This window comes from Salminus brasiliensis, chromosome 3 (genome assembly GCF_030463535.1).
Source record: "Salminus brasiliensis chromosome 3, fSalBra1.hap2, whole genome shotgun sequence".
NCBI lineage: Eukaryota > Metazoa > Chordata > Actinopteri > Characiformes > Bryconidae > Salminus > Salminus brasiliensis.
Genome location: NC_132880.1, coordinates 41410835 through 41426263, shown reverse-complemented (window position 1 = coordinate 41426263; position 15429 = coordinate 41410835). Strand labels below are relative to the sequence as shown.

The 15429-nt window shown below is 40.3% G+C and overlaps 2 protein-coding genes across 3 annotated transcripts; both read right to left on the bottom strand.

Annotated features, from left to right (window-relative positions):
* Window positions 1–2252: 2252 nt before the first annotated feature.
* On the bottom strand, window positions 2253–10555 carry lypla2 (lysophospholipase 2). 2 transcript variants are annotated; one of them, XM_072676262.1, is made up of 10 exons: window positions 10482–10555; window positions 8625–8718; window positions 8206–8237; window positions 7743–7808; window positions 6917–6964; window positions 6746–6816; window positions 6473–6546; window positions 6162–6263; window positions 5651–5827; window positions 2253–4505 (listed from the first exon to the last, which is right to left on the bottom strand). In XM_072676262.1, exons 2-10 carry the CDS (start codon window positions 8700–8702, stop codon window positions 4455–4457), a joined length of 699 nt encoding a protein of 232 aa, XP_072532363.1. In that variant the 5' UTR covers window positions 8703–8718; window positions 10482–10555; the 3' UTR covers window positions 2253–4454. The 2 variants fall into 2 exon arrangements, with proteins under 2 accessions (XP_072532363.1, XP_072532364.1); XM_072676263.1 differs by lacking the exon at window positions 10482–10555 and adding an exon at window positions 9119–9870.
* Window positions 10556–11251: 696 nt separating this feature from the next.
* Window positions 11252–15369, bottom strand: pithd1 (PITH (C-terminal proteasome-interacting domain of thioredoxin-like) domain containing 1). The gene is made up of 6 exons (XM_072674874.1): window positions 14983–15369; window positions 13429–13472; window positions 13233–13310; window positions 13040–13144; window positions 12211–12319; window positions 11252–11631 (listed from the first exon to the last, which is right to left on the bottom strand). The coding sequence occupies exons 1-6, from the start codon at window positions 15181–15183 to the stop codon at window positions 11530–11532; spliced, it is 639 nt and encodes a 212-aa protein (XP_072530975.1). The 5' UTR covers window positions 15184–15369; the 3' UTR covers window positions 11252–11529.
* Window positions 15370–15429: the final 60 nt, after the last annotated feature.

The following is a 15429-nucleotide window of genomic DNA, read 5'->3' as shown; positions in this document are numbered from 1 at the left end:
TGGCAATACTTCTCTATAGGGACTAGACAAGCTATGTGTGTGCATTAGCACATCTGTGTCAGCAGTGGGTCCGACTTATAGTTGGACTTATAGGGGTTTCACACACATTTGGACACATGTGTATTTAAGGCCATACACAGATACAGATACTGGCACTGTGATGCACCCCTCCCAATCCCTCCCAGAATAAACTGTAATTTGGTCAACTTTGATTTCAGTGTTAAACAGATGTTTTATATGATAGGACTGTAAACACTGGTATGAGTGTAAACAGTAAGCTTCCATTCCTGGGGATTTCCAGAGGAGGAGTTGGACATTTCTCACTGAACATTCCCAGATCCCAGACCAGCAGGACTCACGTTGTTCAATTTCTTCCAGTCCACAGTGTGAGAACTGTTCAGAGGGGTACGTTCTATACAATATCAATCTATACAGCATCATTTTATACAGATATCAGACATTGACATCAACATGAATTTATTATACTTATAAATGTATCCTATTATACTGTATAAATGCTACATAATGCTGCTTTAATAGAAGCTGAAAATTATATATTATTGTTACTTATTGTACTCAACAATCATTGTAGAATTATTATTATTGTTGTTGTTATTATTAATATTATATAATTATAATTAATAAATAATAAGTATTATTATTGTTGTTGTTGTTGTTGTTATTATTATTATTATTATTATTAAGTTCTTATCCACATTGTAATATTGTCCTAATCATGTATGATAATATAATATAATATATTATATAAAACTAATATTTATATTTTATATACTAATATAAAACTATAAAAAAAAACATAATTAATTAATTAATTCTGTTCCGACTCTTAACAACAGTTCTGGCGCTTGAATCCAAAATCATTCCATCACAGTTGTTGTTTTTTTATGAAATGATGAAATGTGACTTTCCTCCTATAATCTTTTCTCAATATAATATAAAATGTATAATTTTATTTATATAAAGATTGTTTTCTTTCTAGTTGTTTTCTCTGCATCCTGTCTACAGGTTCTGGTTCTTTGCCCCCTGGTGGACCAGAGTGATAGCTCAGTGGCTGGATGCTGGACCTCACCAGGGTGGCCTTGGCTCTCTTTCTCTGTGAAGCAGGTCTGTGTTTGTAATTTGTACTGAATAAGTCATCACCTCTTGGTGACTGGATCTCAGGCCTTCCTTTACCTGGAGTCCCTTTACCTTATTTTTTCTTCTTTGGTCTGTTCTCCAGACTGCCTCTGGTGGTGCAGTGGGATAAGTACTGGTCATCCATGGCTGGGGTTTGATCCTGATCCATTTGTCTTGCATCATCATTTCCATTTAAATCACTGAAAGGACCTGCATTTTTATGTTTCCTTTGTTACTTTAACATTCATCAATAATGGGGTTAAAATCAGTACCCAGGGTTTGTTTTAGGGTATGGTTAGGGTTGCTAATGAGTTGGTCGGGCAATTGGTTTATAAACTAGGGAGGAAAATACATATTTGTCCTTAACTATCATATTAAAAATGTAATCTGACCTACAGTATGCCTTTTAACCAGCATGGTCCGGACTAGCGCCAAGCCAGAACAAACTTTATTTTGGTGTAAACAGCAAATAATCTGGATCCTGCAGATGACCAAGCCCCTTAAATTCTCTCTATTGAAGCTCACAACAACACAACATTGATTATGAACTGAATTTGCACTAAACTGAGAAATGTGAACTAGAGTTTGCTTAGAGATCGAAGTCTGCATAAAGGTAAAGGTGCACAGATTTTGTCCTGCTCTGTGTCCTCTTACCCATCTGTGGTAGTGAACACAAACACACACTAGTGAACTAGAAGGAGTGAGCACACACACACCCAGAGCGGTGGGCAGCCAACAAGTCAGAGAGAGTGAAGGGCCTTGCTCAAGGGCCCAACAGTGGCAGCTTGCTGAGCCCAGAGCCACAGAATAATGATTTTGCAATAGTGATGTGACCCTGAAGAACCTGCTAAAGGCTTAAAGAACCTTCTCTTGATGTAAATGTTCGTTACGAATGTAAAGGTTCTTCACATTCACACACTTTCCAATCCAAAATGATAAAAATGGTATATAGAATTGCTCAGAAAAAAACTTATATAGTACCTTGCAGCTGTGTAGCCATAGAGGGATTTTCTCCGAAGCCTGCCTGTTCATGCCTAAATCCTGCTTATATGGGCAATGCACTGAGTGTATTGCACTAAATGACAAAAGAAGGGAACAAAAACACTGCAAGACTATTGTATTGCTGCGATTTGCATTATTTATTCCACATAAAGGTGTCTTGGGAAAAATCTTGAAGAACTAACTGTCCCTCAGCACACTCAATCAAATAAACAGACAAAGATGACAGAACACAATCATTTTGAAAATGAGCACAAATGATAAAACAGCAACCAATGACAAAATACAACTCAGGAGGACACACACTTTGTAAAGTTCACTGTTACACCCAGAGTTTTAACCAGTTTCTGCTCACCAACCACAGCCTGAGACCAGCACACCCCATATTCACACGACATTCAGGCCTCGAGACATGTTGCGTACATGCCTGCAACTAACCAATTAAGTTAACTAATATTCATTACTACAAAAACAAAAGAAAAGGAAAGAAAGATGCAGGGGTAGATATGCCAGCAAATTAGCTGCTGTAGCCAAAGAGACAAGACTTGTCTGGGAGAAAGGCCATACAATAAAGTAATACTGAGATAATGCAGTGAGAAGCATCTAGAAGGAAAGCAAGAAGTAAAGAAGAAACATTCATGACTTCGCAAACAACAATTTACTGAGAATTTCAGGATTCGTTTACACCATTTTAAATGGTCAAAGCAATGTAAGCATCCAAACAAGTTTGTAAACCAAGACCTTTATTTTCCAATTAATATAGTTAGTCATGGATTCTGTTAAGTTTTCCTTTATTTAAAGTTTTTTGTCTGTTTTGTTTTAAAGGCGCAAACACGTACAGTAGGTGTTGCATTAGTAATGCTCTTCAACCCCGTAACCCTGACCTTTCACCTTTTTAAACCTGCAGTAACGAGATATTAATGCAAAGAGAAAACCAATTCAAATGTCAGACACCTTCCAGCCCTCAAAAAGGAAAACTAAAACCTTAAGCCACAATCGGGGATTTCTGATGGACCAAAGTTTGGACTAATGCTGCTATTCTACAGATCATACAGAGATCTGAATGCTGACCCATCAATCGCTGACCTGGAAGAACCACTTTCAGAGGCTCTTAATGGTTTGTGTTTGCTGCAGAAATCCCTGACTGTGGCTTTAATGCATTGATTTAATTGGTGGTGGAGTGTAAGCAAATGTACTGTGTGTTGGGGATATTCTTATACACAAGGTTTTGAAGTGATGCCGCCTGGAGTGATGTACACTAACTGTATTCAATATTAAAAATGTTTTTAGATCTTGGTTCATTTACAGTGTTTTAAAATCAAGTTTCTTTTGTACATTTTCATACAGATATGGTACAAAATGATTTAAAATGCTATGTTACGCACTACTGCATCTGTAAACTTCTTGTACCCAAGTTCTTAGCTTAAGCTCTTAGTAAATATGGCACAACTGTAAGCAGCCTTTCTACCCAAATGATTTTCCTTGTATACAATATAAAAAAAACAAGTACTGGTTTGAAGAAAAAAAGCATGGTGAAGGAAAAATTAACATTGTTTATTCATTTGGTTTATTTCAGAAGTTTTGTTTGCTTTTATTTCAATTTTGAAAGTCTAGTCCAAAATATCTCGGAATATGCAGGAGCACCCGTGAGAGGTCTGGAGGCAGCATGATGCTCCCCCTCCTCTTTTCCCTGCAACCATGGACTGTGAGAGCAGCATGCAGAGCAGTGTAGCATGAGTCACTCCAGACGGCACCAGTTACAGGCTCTGATGGACCTCAAGCACCGCAGGCCTGTCAGAGCTGCGCTCTCCAGCAGCCTGGGTGCAGCAGGCTACACTGGGAAGCTAAAGCGGTGTACTAATGGGCAGTGGAGCAGAGTGATGCCCGTACTGCTTCTCACAGAAAGTAGTTGAGAGAGTGAGAGCAAAAGAAAGCAAGAGAGAGAGGCTAAAAAAGGTGAAGAGAAATGCTTTAAGATTCCAACAGCGATGGGAATGTATTGTGAAAAATCAGTGATTCTCCCAAATGTTGTTGGGTACAACTGGGTACGTGTTGAGCGTATACTTGTGTGCACTGAACACTGTAAAATGCACAATGACACAGAACCCTCAAATGACTGTCCTTGATGTGTGTATGAATGTACAAAGGCATGAGACATCGATGTACGAATGCGTTGCGTCTTCACAGTATGTACAGACAGATGCTCATGCCTCTGTGTGTGTGTTTGTGTGTGTGTGTTAGGGGACGCTCATGGCTGTTTCCTGTGGGAGAATAGCGGGTCAGAGGTGAGAGGTCGGTGTCTAAGGGTCACAGTGAGGTCAGATTCGGGGCAACTGCTTCTCAATGAAGTCCTTCACAGCAGACATCTCCTGCAAACAGCATCAGTATCAATGTCAGTTTAGTGGGAACACAATTAGACAGTATATTAGCAGTATATAAGCAGTAGTGGGTGGGAAAAAAAAACAAGAAAAAAAAAAAAAAAAACACTTGAGCAAACTTTAATACTTTTTATTGAAACTTGAGCAATTTACTGTATGATGATTGAAATCTGATCACAAAATTGACAAATAATATATCAAATAATTTTATTACTCTACTTGATTAATATTAAAATAAAAACACTTATTTAAATACTAATTTAAATACTATTATGATTGAAACTTTACACAATTAAAATTAATATTTGTAAAATTTTAATACTTTATTACAAATCTGAATACTTAATTTCAATCAATTTAAATCCTATGAAATGTGAACACTGTTACAGTTGAAATTTTAATACTCTATTATAAATGAAATGTGAATTCTTGACAATTAACATATGAATACAATTTAATTCCTAATTATGGTTCAAATCTGAGTACTTTACACAATTTGTGTACTATAAGAATTGAATTGAGAATTTGAATACTTTAATCTATTATAAATGTTAGTATTTTATCATGACAAAAATTGGACTCAAGTATCTTTAAAAATAAAACCCTTTAGGTTTTAGAGAAAATTCTTATTCAATGAACAATTTCAAAATAACTTGTAAAAAGGTCACCTTTATTTTTTTCAATTTGATATTCAAAAGTCTTTAACACAAATCCAAAAAGCCATGAGATATTTCCTAACCCCATCACCTTATCTTCTCTCTTGCCAATCATTTCCAATGCAGTTACTGTTTGCATCAAATCATGTCACATTGCACACACAACCAAAGAAACATATTTATGATTATGTTTAAATCATATTTGTTTTTAGATTTTTTTTTTATCAAAAGTGGACATAAACAATAATCTTGTGCAGAGAGAACGCAAAAAGCTTACAAGGCACCTGGAAAGTAATATTTTAAGGGGTAATTTTTTATTGTAACTGTCACAGGGAACATTCCTTCCACTGGGCTGGGCTGGATACATAGGCAAAACATAAAACATTAAGTGGTTTCACTGTGTACTATCCAAAAAACACCCAGAACTTGCAACAAGCTCTTTAAAGTGAAAGGTTAGGGGACCAAGTGCACACAACTTACCTGGGGGCAGGAGCTGTGCATGAGGCCTGGGTAGGTGCGGAAGGTGATTTTCTGTGGGTTCACTATGGTCTTGAGCTTCTCAGCTGTCATGGCCCCAAACTGCACCGGAATCATTGGGTCCATCTCTCCATGACACTGCAGAATGGGTATATCCTTGTTTGCACTGCCACTTGCCGCCTAGTGGAGCAACAACACATAAGCTCATCCACATGATGCGTCACATGGGCTACATTAAGGCTACATTTACACACAAGTGGTAAGTCTGGACTGGCGTCTCCTCCAAATGAACAAGCTGGTTAAATATGTTATGATCATTGCTTAGACCTCTAGATACATATCAGGTACACATTATAAATATGGTTTTGGCTGCCTGTCGAAGTACAAGCATTAGGCAGCTGACGCCAAAGCTCAGATCAGATTTGTTATTGCTGACCGTTTGTTTTTAATCTAATCAGATTCATGTGTTTAGGCAAGCTAAAGACACACACACACACACACACAAAGGCCACACCTGTGGGAAGGTCTTGTGAAGCGGTAACCAACAGCTTAGAGCAACCACACCCGCTAGCTGCTGCTGACAGGTAAGAGCAGTGTAGAGGGAGAGAGCTCCACCCTAGAAATGAGATACAAACAGTCTCAGTTATATAATTACAGTGAAATATGATATTAGCAAAAACATGAAAATTGCAAATGCAAATAACTCAACAACAAGGAGACATTACTTTGTATGTATGTAAAAGATTACACAAAGCTGACTGCCAGTTTTTTTACCTAGCAAAGGCTTAGGATAGAAAAGGACTGGAAAAGACAGCATTTGCTCACCTGAGAGAACCCGCCAAGGAGGACACGATTAGCTGGTATCCCATTTTTTGTCTCATGGTCAATGATGGCCTTGACTGTAGAAGAGGCAAAAAAGTTAGTCATCTGACAGAATACTGTTAGCTGTATCAGTAACCGTAAATATTAGTATTTAAAATCGTGCTTTAAATAACTGTGACAAATTCCAGGTGTATTCAAGTATAAAACCAGGATTATTTCAAAGAGAACAAATACATTTTTATGTCCATGTACTTGACACATTTCACTTATGCTTACTGTTCTCAGCTGCTCTCTTAATTCCCGCCTCATCCTCAGGAGACTCTGGGCTCAGGCCCATCAGATCAAACCTGCAAGAAAACAAATTACTTAACTTCTCACAGATCAAAACATGCGGAAATAATATTTCTACAAATATAAATCTTGTAAAGCTCATTACGAATATCTTACCATGAGGGCATGGTCATCTTCATATTGAGTGTTACAGGGATTCTAGGTCTGTAGGCATGAATATATGAATTAATGAATGAATGAATGAACTAATCGGCCACCAAATAGAAATTTGATTTTAAAAACAATGAAACAACATTTAAAGACTATTACTTTTCTAATAGCTCTAAGTGTCAAACTTACACTCTACATTTCATGACAAGTACCGAAATACAAAACATTTTCCATTAATATTTATTATACACCATGATTAGTACCCTCACTATCTTCCCCACTAACTAGGTATATGTCCTAAATCCATTTGTAGGTCTCTCCGGGTGATTTTACACCTATAGCTTGTTTGTCCTGGTCCATGTCAGTTAACGAGTTTGTAAACTTGGAGCATTTTCTCCTTGGCTTGTTTTCACACAGGGAAAAATTCAAGTGTACCAACAAACTCACAACAAATCACGTGAGAGCGTTCTCTCCTCTTATTGGTCAGACCAGTCAGGGGCGGGAGCAAGTAAGTAAATACCGGAAGAAAGTTCTGCATTGCATCTGGTTATAGCTGTAGTAATTATCTGGACAGTATACCAGGTTAGCAACTGACTACATTGACGTTTAGCTTTGACTTGCAATACAACTGATAGCTGGGTCAGATCAAAGTGAGACATGTTTGTCATCAATTTGTCCATTTTTAACCTTTTTCATTAATATTAAAGTGATTAGCCTTCAATTAATTACTTTTACACATCATCTGCTTCAGATATTTACTGCACTTATTGTATCTATTTTTGCATCTATTCATTGTTGATCAATTTCTGCAATTATTCATTCGGATACTTACGCATGTGGGCAGATGTACTTGACGTATGGCAGCCTAATTGATGTCATGGAATCTGCCCAGCCATGTCTGAACAAAAGAACAAGTCAAGTATAAAAAGAGACAGGAAATATCCAGACAATCAATTTTTACATGCAGGAAAATTCAATTTATGGAGCACAGCCTTATGTAAGTGTATAGCCCTCCTTCAAATACCAAAGGACTGTCATAGTGGCATATTACTACTGTATCTACATGGACAATTAGGAAAAACATTTAGATATGAATAGATAATTACACCTTAATAAAAATGAACCATTATAGCTGGGTATTGTTCAACATTTCAATTACTGATATCAATACAGATGCTAGGACCTCAATACTGGTCCCTGAACAACCCCCCCTCCCCCCTTCGCATACTAATCATCATCTAAATACATAGGATTTATAAACACTCAAATCCAGGACTTCATGAACCAGGACTTACCCTGTGTCACCCAGACCATGGAGAAAAATGACCTGCAGAAGACAACAAAATATACTATGAAATCCTTATATTATGTAGGAGGGAAAAGACCTTGGGTGCTTTCTTGTGAAATTGCGGTGTCTCAAACGTTCACATACACCTACATCATGAACAGAGAAAAGCCACTGATATTGTGCTGAATGGAAAATTACAGTCCTGTTCTGCACTTACAGGCACAGGAACATAAACATATATTTAACTGAAGCAGTTTAGCAGTGGTTTACCCATGCAGGGGTTGGAAAAACACAACAACTAAGCATGTCAGGTCAATGGAAAAATACTGACTAAATATTCTGCTCCAACTTAAAGTCACATCACACAGATATTTAACCACATCATCACAAGGTACTGTGTTCGCTTGCTTTCTTTCAGTCTCTCACCGCAGCAGTCTCTTTCTCCGTCCCAGATACCGTCACAGCCTCGGCGAGCAGCGGCACAGACATGTTGTTGCCACACATACACTGTAAGGGGGTGCTTTGAATAGTAAAAAGAAGGGTTACAATGCAGTCAGGTTACAATGCAACCATGTACAACAGCATGCTTGAACTATATATGACCTGCAATTCCACTCACTCAGCAACTCTGCCATTCATTAACCAAGTCTACATATTAGTAGAGCTTGCAAACCAATGGCTGTCATCATAACCGTTAAGTTAAAGGCAGCACAATAGTAAGCACATCTATGCAGAATTACACCACTGGGGTTAGTAAAGTGCTAATAAGTGAAGGCCAAAGGGAAAATGGTTAATGTGTAAACTGTGGAGGAGGCCGATGGGAATTCTGTGCCACTATTGAACATGTGTCTTTACTGGAGAGAAACCGAAGAGTTAATTAAGCATTGACTGCTATGGCTATTTAAGCCTGCACAGCTTACCTATTAGTCTAATGACCCTGCCAGTCATCAAGCACTGAAAGCCATTTTGGGTTTCCATGATGAAATAGGAGTGTGTTAAGCAACTCTACCAGCAACAAGGACGTCCCCAGTTTGAAACATCAGTGTTTTAATGGCTTAAGTGGAAATCACGAGTGCTAAACCTCGGTAAAGCCTTTCCAGCAACAAATGAGAGGAGCACGGTGGGCAGCAACTTCAATGGCCTTCAGCTGCAGTTTCTAAAGGGGAAGCAGCACAAACATGTCCGTGTGCTGCTTCAGTGTTATCACGGGTTTCCACCTGACTTCCATTACAGTCTACAGGAAACAGGTTGTCTGACGTTTCACTTTCCTTTCCACAGTAAGAGCAGAGATGATAACAACAACAACATCAACATCAACAACAACAACAACATCAACAACAACAGGCGACCCCACAATATGCCGGTCGTCGTGTAAACGAACGGAGGCTCTCATCAAAACACCTGCCCCACAGACGGAGCCGTGAACGGGTTAGCGTTAGCTGGCTGGCGCTAGCTTTGTCAAAGAAAGTGAAAGAAAGACCATCAGACTGTCCAACAGTACTACAGAGCAAAAAACAGGACAGAAACACCACGATCACAAGAAAGATAGCTAGCTAATGGCTGCCTCCAACCGCAGAACAATTCAAAGAACAGTGTGTTTCCCTTACAGCCAGTCGGTGCGAGCTAAGCGTACAGCGCATGCGCGACCACTACAGTATGGCAACTCGTCAACCAGCACTACATTAGGCTACTGTTTCTCACCGGAGCCTCAAGGGAGAGCGGGTGGATATTTCTCTCGTGTGCTTCGAGTCTAGTTTTCATTTGGGTTCAAACTGAGAGGAAGAGGGGGCGGACAAGGAAAAACAATAGTGGGGGAGGAAGGGAAGAAGGGAGGGAGGAAGGGAGGAAGGGACACAGACAGAGAACAGAGCAGCTTAGCCCAGTTTAGCCGGCTAGTGGAATTCAGGATGATACATAAGCAAACCCGAGGGACTGTTTCAGCTTTCAATGCGCTCGTTCATCCCCGCAAACAGCGTGCTTAATCCCGCTTCGCCCGCTCCCTCCATAACCCCACACTGAGAGTCGCGCTGCCTCCTGCATTGAGCTTCAGTGGTCGGTATTGTCTGGCTAAACCCCCCGCTCCCCTCTGTATCACCACTGCTGCATTAGCTCGCTCACACACACACACGCGCGCGCGCGCTCAGCCAGGGCCCCGAGCTGTCGCGTCCTACTAAACAAGCGCCCCCTTAAACTCGGCATCACACCTGCCCGCAGTTCTTGTTTCTGAGGAATAAAAGGGTAATTAAAAAACCTCGGCCCACCGCTACAGAGTCATACACTCACCGCTCGCTCTCGCTGGTCACAACGGAACTTCCGCTGCTTTCTGCCGGAGAGGGGCGGGCAGTGGGCAGCGTGACGCCATCGCCAGCCCACCCTTTCCAAAAACGTTAAAACATGGGATAAGCGTGTGGCAAATGAGTGTACGAATGTACTTTTTTATTAGGTACAACACTATAAAGATTAAACTAGCAACCATGTGTGGATTAAATGCTCAGTGTCGAACGTTTTTCCACTTTCCACGTTGTTTTATTGAAAATCAGGAATAACTCTTTTACGAGTTGTCTCTTTATCTCTGTATTCTTACTGTCCCTGTTATACAATACAGTACATGTAAACGACCTCTGTTCTGGTTCCTATAATGACTCAGGGTGGTGGTGGTTGGGCCTTAGGTCTACCCCACTGCAAGCCTGAGATAGCGGGGAGTGGAGGAATCTATCTAATATCACCCCCTAACTTACATGTTACATTTTTCAGGGTGAAATTGTTCAGAATAATATAAAACCAGTCTGGATTCAGTACACCACCAAGGCGGTGTGTGTGTATATATATATATATATATATATATATATATATATATATATATATATATATATATATATATATATATATATATATATATACATACATATACACACACACACACACACACACACACACACACACACACACACATATATACACATATATACAGATACACACACACACACACAAATACATGACCTCTGTTGTGATATTGGTGACGCAAGCCAATAAAACCAGTGTCTCACTATCTCTCCTAATCATTGCTTTTATTCATTATTCAGCTTAATTGTCATTTTTAAACAATGATCTTCTTCTGTTTTATGTTGATTATTAAATTAGCGTCTTGCTATTCCAGGAGATTATAAACACTTGTGTAACTCTGAATATTTATTGGCACACAAAAAGTTGCAGTCAAACAAGCCAGTTCCTTTTAGATATGTCTTAAGACATACGTTTCTCTTCTAATTCACACACTTCAGTTACCAAAAAGCATTAATTTCATACTAACGGCACAAGCACGCATTTTTTGTCATGATATGAAGTGTGTCTGTGGAGTGATCGTTTCCACTTTATGATCTGCTGGATTTGCCGCTGCCTCGTAGTTACAGATAGTCACCTCGTGTCTGTGAGCCTGTGTGAGACAGACATATAAAACAAAAACGAAGCTTAAGTTTAATCTTAAACACAACAGGGAACAACTTCAGAGACAATCCACACCAATAAGGTTCCAAAAACGAAAGTAAAATATACATCAAAGGTCTCAAGACTGTTTCACCCTGGAAGATACATTGTTTGTGGACACCCCTTCTAATGAATGCACTCAGCTACTTTACTTTGTAGTTTCACTAATTGCTGACACAGATGTGCAAATGCACACACACAGCTTGTCTAGTCCCTGTAGAGAAGTACTGCAAATAAAATAGGACTCTCTGGGGCAGATAAACATGAACCTATTGGCACCATGGTTAATGCCAAGCGTGGGCTATACGGGAATAAAGCCCCCCCTCCAAGATTGAGTTGTGGAGCAGTGGATCTGTGTTCTCTCTAAATTGTCTTTTTTTTTTTTCTTTCAGTTTTTTAAGCTTCAGAATATTAGGTGTACTTGGAAAGTCCTATAATGCTATGTGTTTGGATAATGCAACCAAGAGCTAAAAGGAACAAACACTGACTGATTCTTTACTGGAAAAATGTCCCAATCCCCAGTTCTCACCTCAGTGTACTCTCCCCGTAGTCCAATGTAGTAGACACGAGTAGAATCTGCCCCAAAGTTTCGAGAAATATGAATAGACAGGTGATGCACATTGGAAAAGCGGGCAATTCTGTAAAATAAATGAGCAAATAAAAAAAATATAAAAAGGGTGTAAAACACTGAAACATAGATACCACACAAGACTTTAGTGAACACCAATCAGACATAAGTTTAGCACCACCTGCCTAATATTGCTAATATTGCCCCCTTTTGTTCTGCCACAACAGAACTGAACATTCAAGGCACGGACTCCGCAAGACCTCTAAAGATAACACAGGGAACCTGGCACAAAGACGTTCGCAGCAGGTCCTTTACACCCTGCAGGTTGTGGGGCTTCTGTGGATTACATCAATGAGCCAGTTCACTGGTAGTTCCTTCTTGGGCCACTTTTGGTAGGTACTTACCACTGCATACCAAAAAAAGACCTTCAAACCATCAGCCAGATGTTCTGACTCGAACATCCAGCCATCACAGTTTGGGTCTTGTCAGAGTGGCTCAGGTCCTTACGCCTGCCCATTTGTCCTGCTTTTAACACATCACCTTCAAGGACTGACTGTCCACTTGCAGCCCTTTTATATCTACCCCTTGACAGATGCCACTGTAGATAATCAACGTTTTTCACTTCACCTGTTATATTCACACCTGTCTGGTATTAATTATATGGCTTATCGGTGTGTAATACATAATACAACAGATCTATAACGTAACCATGAATACATATTTATGCTTGATATTTATTTGACCTACATTTCAATTTGAGGATGAGGTCTCTCAGATTCAGAAAACTTACTTAGTTGGATACTCAAGCTGAGCTAGTGCATCCCTGTTGAGGCGAAATGCTTGCTCAGGCTCTCTGCTCGTGTCATCAAATGACATCTGTGGTATGTTCTTGTATCTGTGGAGTAAAAGAAATCTCAAAAAGGGCACACTAATGCTGTACACAATTAGTGCCAGGCAGGACATCAAACTAATAGTATGCTTACAGCCTCATTTCCGATGGGTGGGACTCATCATCCTCCCCGGAAATGATAATCCCTTTTAGCTTCACACTTCCTGTAAACCTGCCAAAGCAACCAAGAAACAAGACATGAAGAATAGAATAAAAGAGAGGACAAATTTGATGGTCCATGACCCACGAGACTGCAGCACATATGTGATAGAAGAGGATCACAGTCTCACGGGATATTGAACAGAAGCTCCTCATCTGCATCGCTCTCCACAAACTGAAAAAAAAAAACAAAACAAAAAACAGTATATTTAATTACAGCAGTGTAGTTCATCCATCAGCTCAGCCATTGCACCAAGTACACTACACAAGCAGACGTTAGACACCTGCTCATCCAATGCTTCTTCCAAAACCAAAAGGTATTATTTGGGAGTTTGTGCCCCCTTTGCTGTAATACACTATATGTCCAAATGTTTGTGGACACCTCTTCTAACGAAGCTTGTCTAGTCCCTGTTAAAAAGTACTGCCAATGGAATAGGACTCTCTGGAGTCTAATGCCAGACGTGGGCTAGAGAGGTATGAAGCCCCCTAGTATTGAGCAACTGAATTCTCTGGAATGATAGAATAGTGCTCCATCCAATACTTCAGGGAAGGGTTGTGGAGTTGGGGATGGGTTGGGTCCACTGAACACAATCAAATGTTCACATCAGTTCTCCAAAATCTATTAGAAAGCCTTCACTGGACAGTACAGACAGTTCCTCCAACACAAGGTTAAATCAATACCCTTGATTTCGGAGGAAACAAGAATGGGCATGTGTCCCAATACTTTTGGGCAGAGTTTGGGTGGGGAAGGGCAATGTGTGCTGTTGGTATACTGTTATCGAGGTTGAGAGTAAAATCCTGTGAACGTCTGTGAAGTGAGCTTGGACAGGAATGTGGGTCTGGGATGCCAGACTTCACCGTTAAGCCTTCCAAAGGTGTCATGGGCTTAATTAAAGGGAGGTGCCTACCTGATGGCCCCTGTGAAGAGCCTGCAGTGTAGTGTGTGAAGGGAATGGGCTGGGCCCTACGTATAACCCCAAGTATTAGGTGCAGGTTTTTCCATTCTTTCCTGAATCTGAAGCATCAGACAGGGGCATTTTAACCATTTTATGCCATCTTATTCTGGAAGATGGATTTTAGGCTTTTTGGCATTAAAGGCCTCAAACCAATGTGAAAATGACTAGTGTTTTTATTCAGTAGGTTTCTCTACAAGCGAGCATTTATAGCAAACCACTCTGAACTACTATATTTACATCTTAACAACTAATGCAGATTTTTTAAAAAATGTTTGAAATACATCACACAAAAATACTGACTTTTAAGAGGGACATTTCCTACCATCTTCCAGCTCAAACACGCCTCATGTAACTGGGCAGCTAATTACCAGGCCTTGAACACTGTGCCTGTGGTTCCAGCACTGGAGCTGCAGCATCTTAATGCACCAAAAAAAGTGCAAAGGTTGCAAATCCAGGTCCAGAGGTTCGGATGTGTTTTCCAACTTCCTGGCCAGCTCCCCTCCAGCCAAATCTCCACCAAACAATCAACCTTGTACCTGTGGCTCCATCACTGGAGCTGGACCATCTTAATGCAACTGTCCAGGCTGGATCGTTACTGTCTGGACCTGGATATGCCACCATTGCAGAAGTGTACCTTCCCTCAGCTGCAGCAGAGCTGCCCCGGCAGTTGGAACAAAATCCTGGGATGGATGTTTTTTTACTTTCTGGATTTCCCACCATTACATGTACCTTTTCCCGGTCTGCACGTTGATCCCAAGGCTTGAACACGAGTTTGCCGTCGCCATCTCGGCTTTCGTTCAGGCACTGCAGCTTCTCTATGTCGATGCGTCTGTACAGCCCGTACTCCAGGCCACGTTCAGCGGGCTCGTGATCGTCTTCACAACAGCCGTGCCCACCGCCGTGTCCATGCCCGTGCCCGTGCCCAGACATAGCATGTGGTCTTTACGAGACTGCTATGAGAAACACTCCAGGTTTTACTACACTCAGCGGTTCACCACCTGCACCACGAACTGAGAGCACATACGCAAAAACAAACAAACAAACAAACAAACCACCACGTAGAAATAAATGACTATAGCAAGAAACCCAAAATATTAAGAAAACGCAGCTTTGATTGGACCAGGGCAAAACCAGTCCGACCAATGGCAAGTAGTGTTTGCAGTCCCTTACTTTATA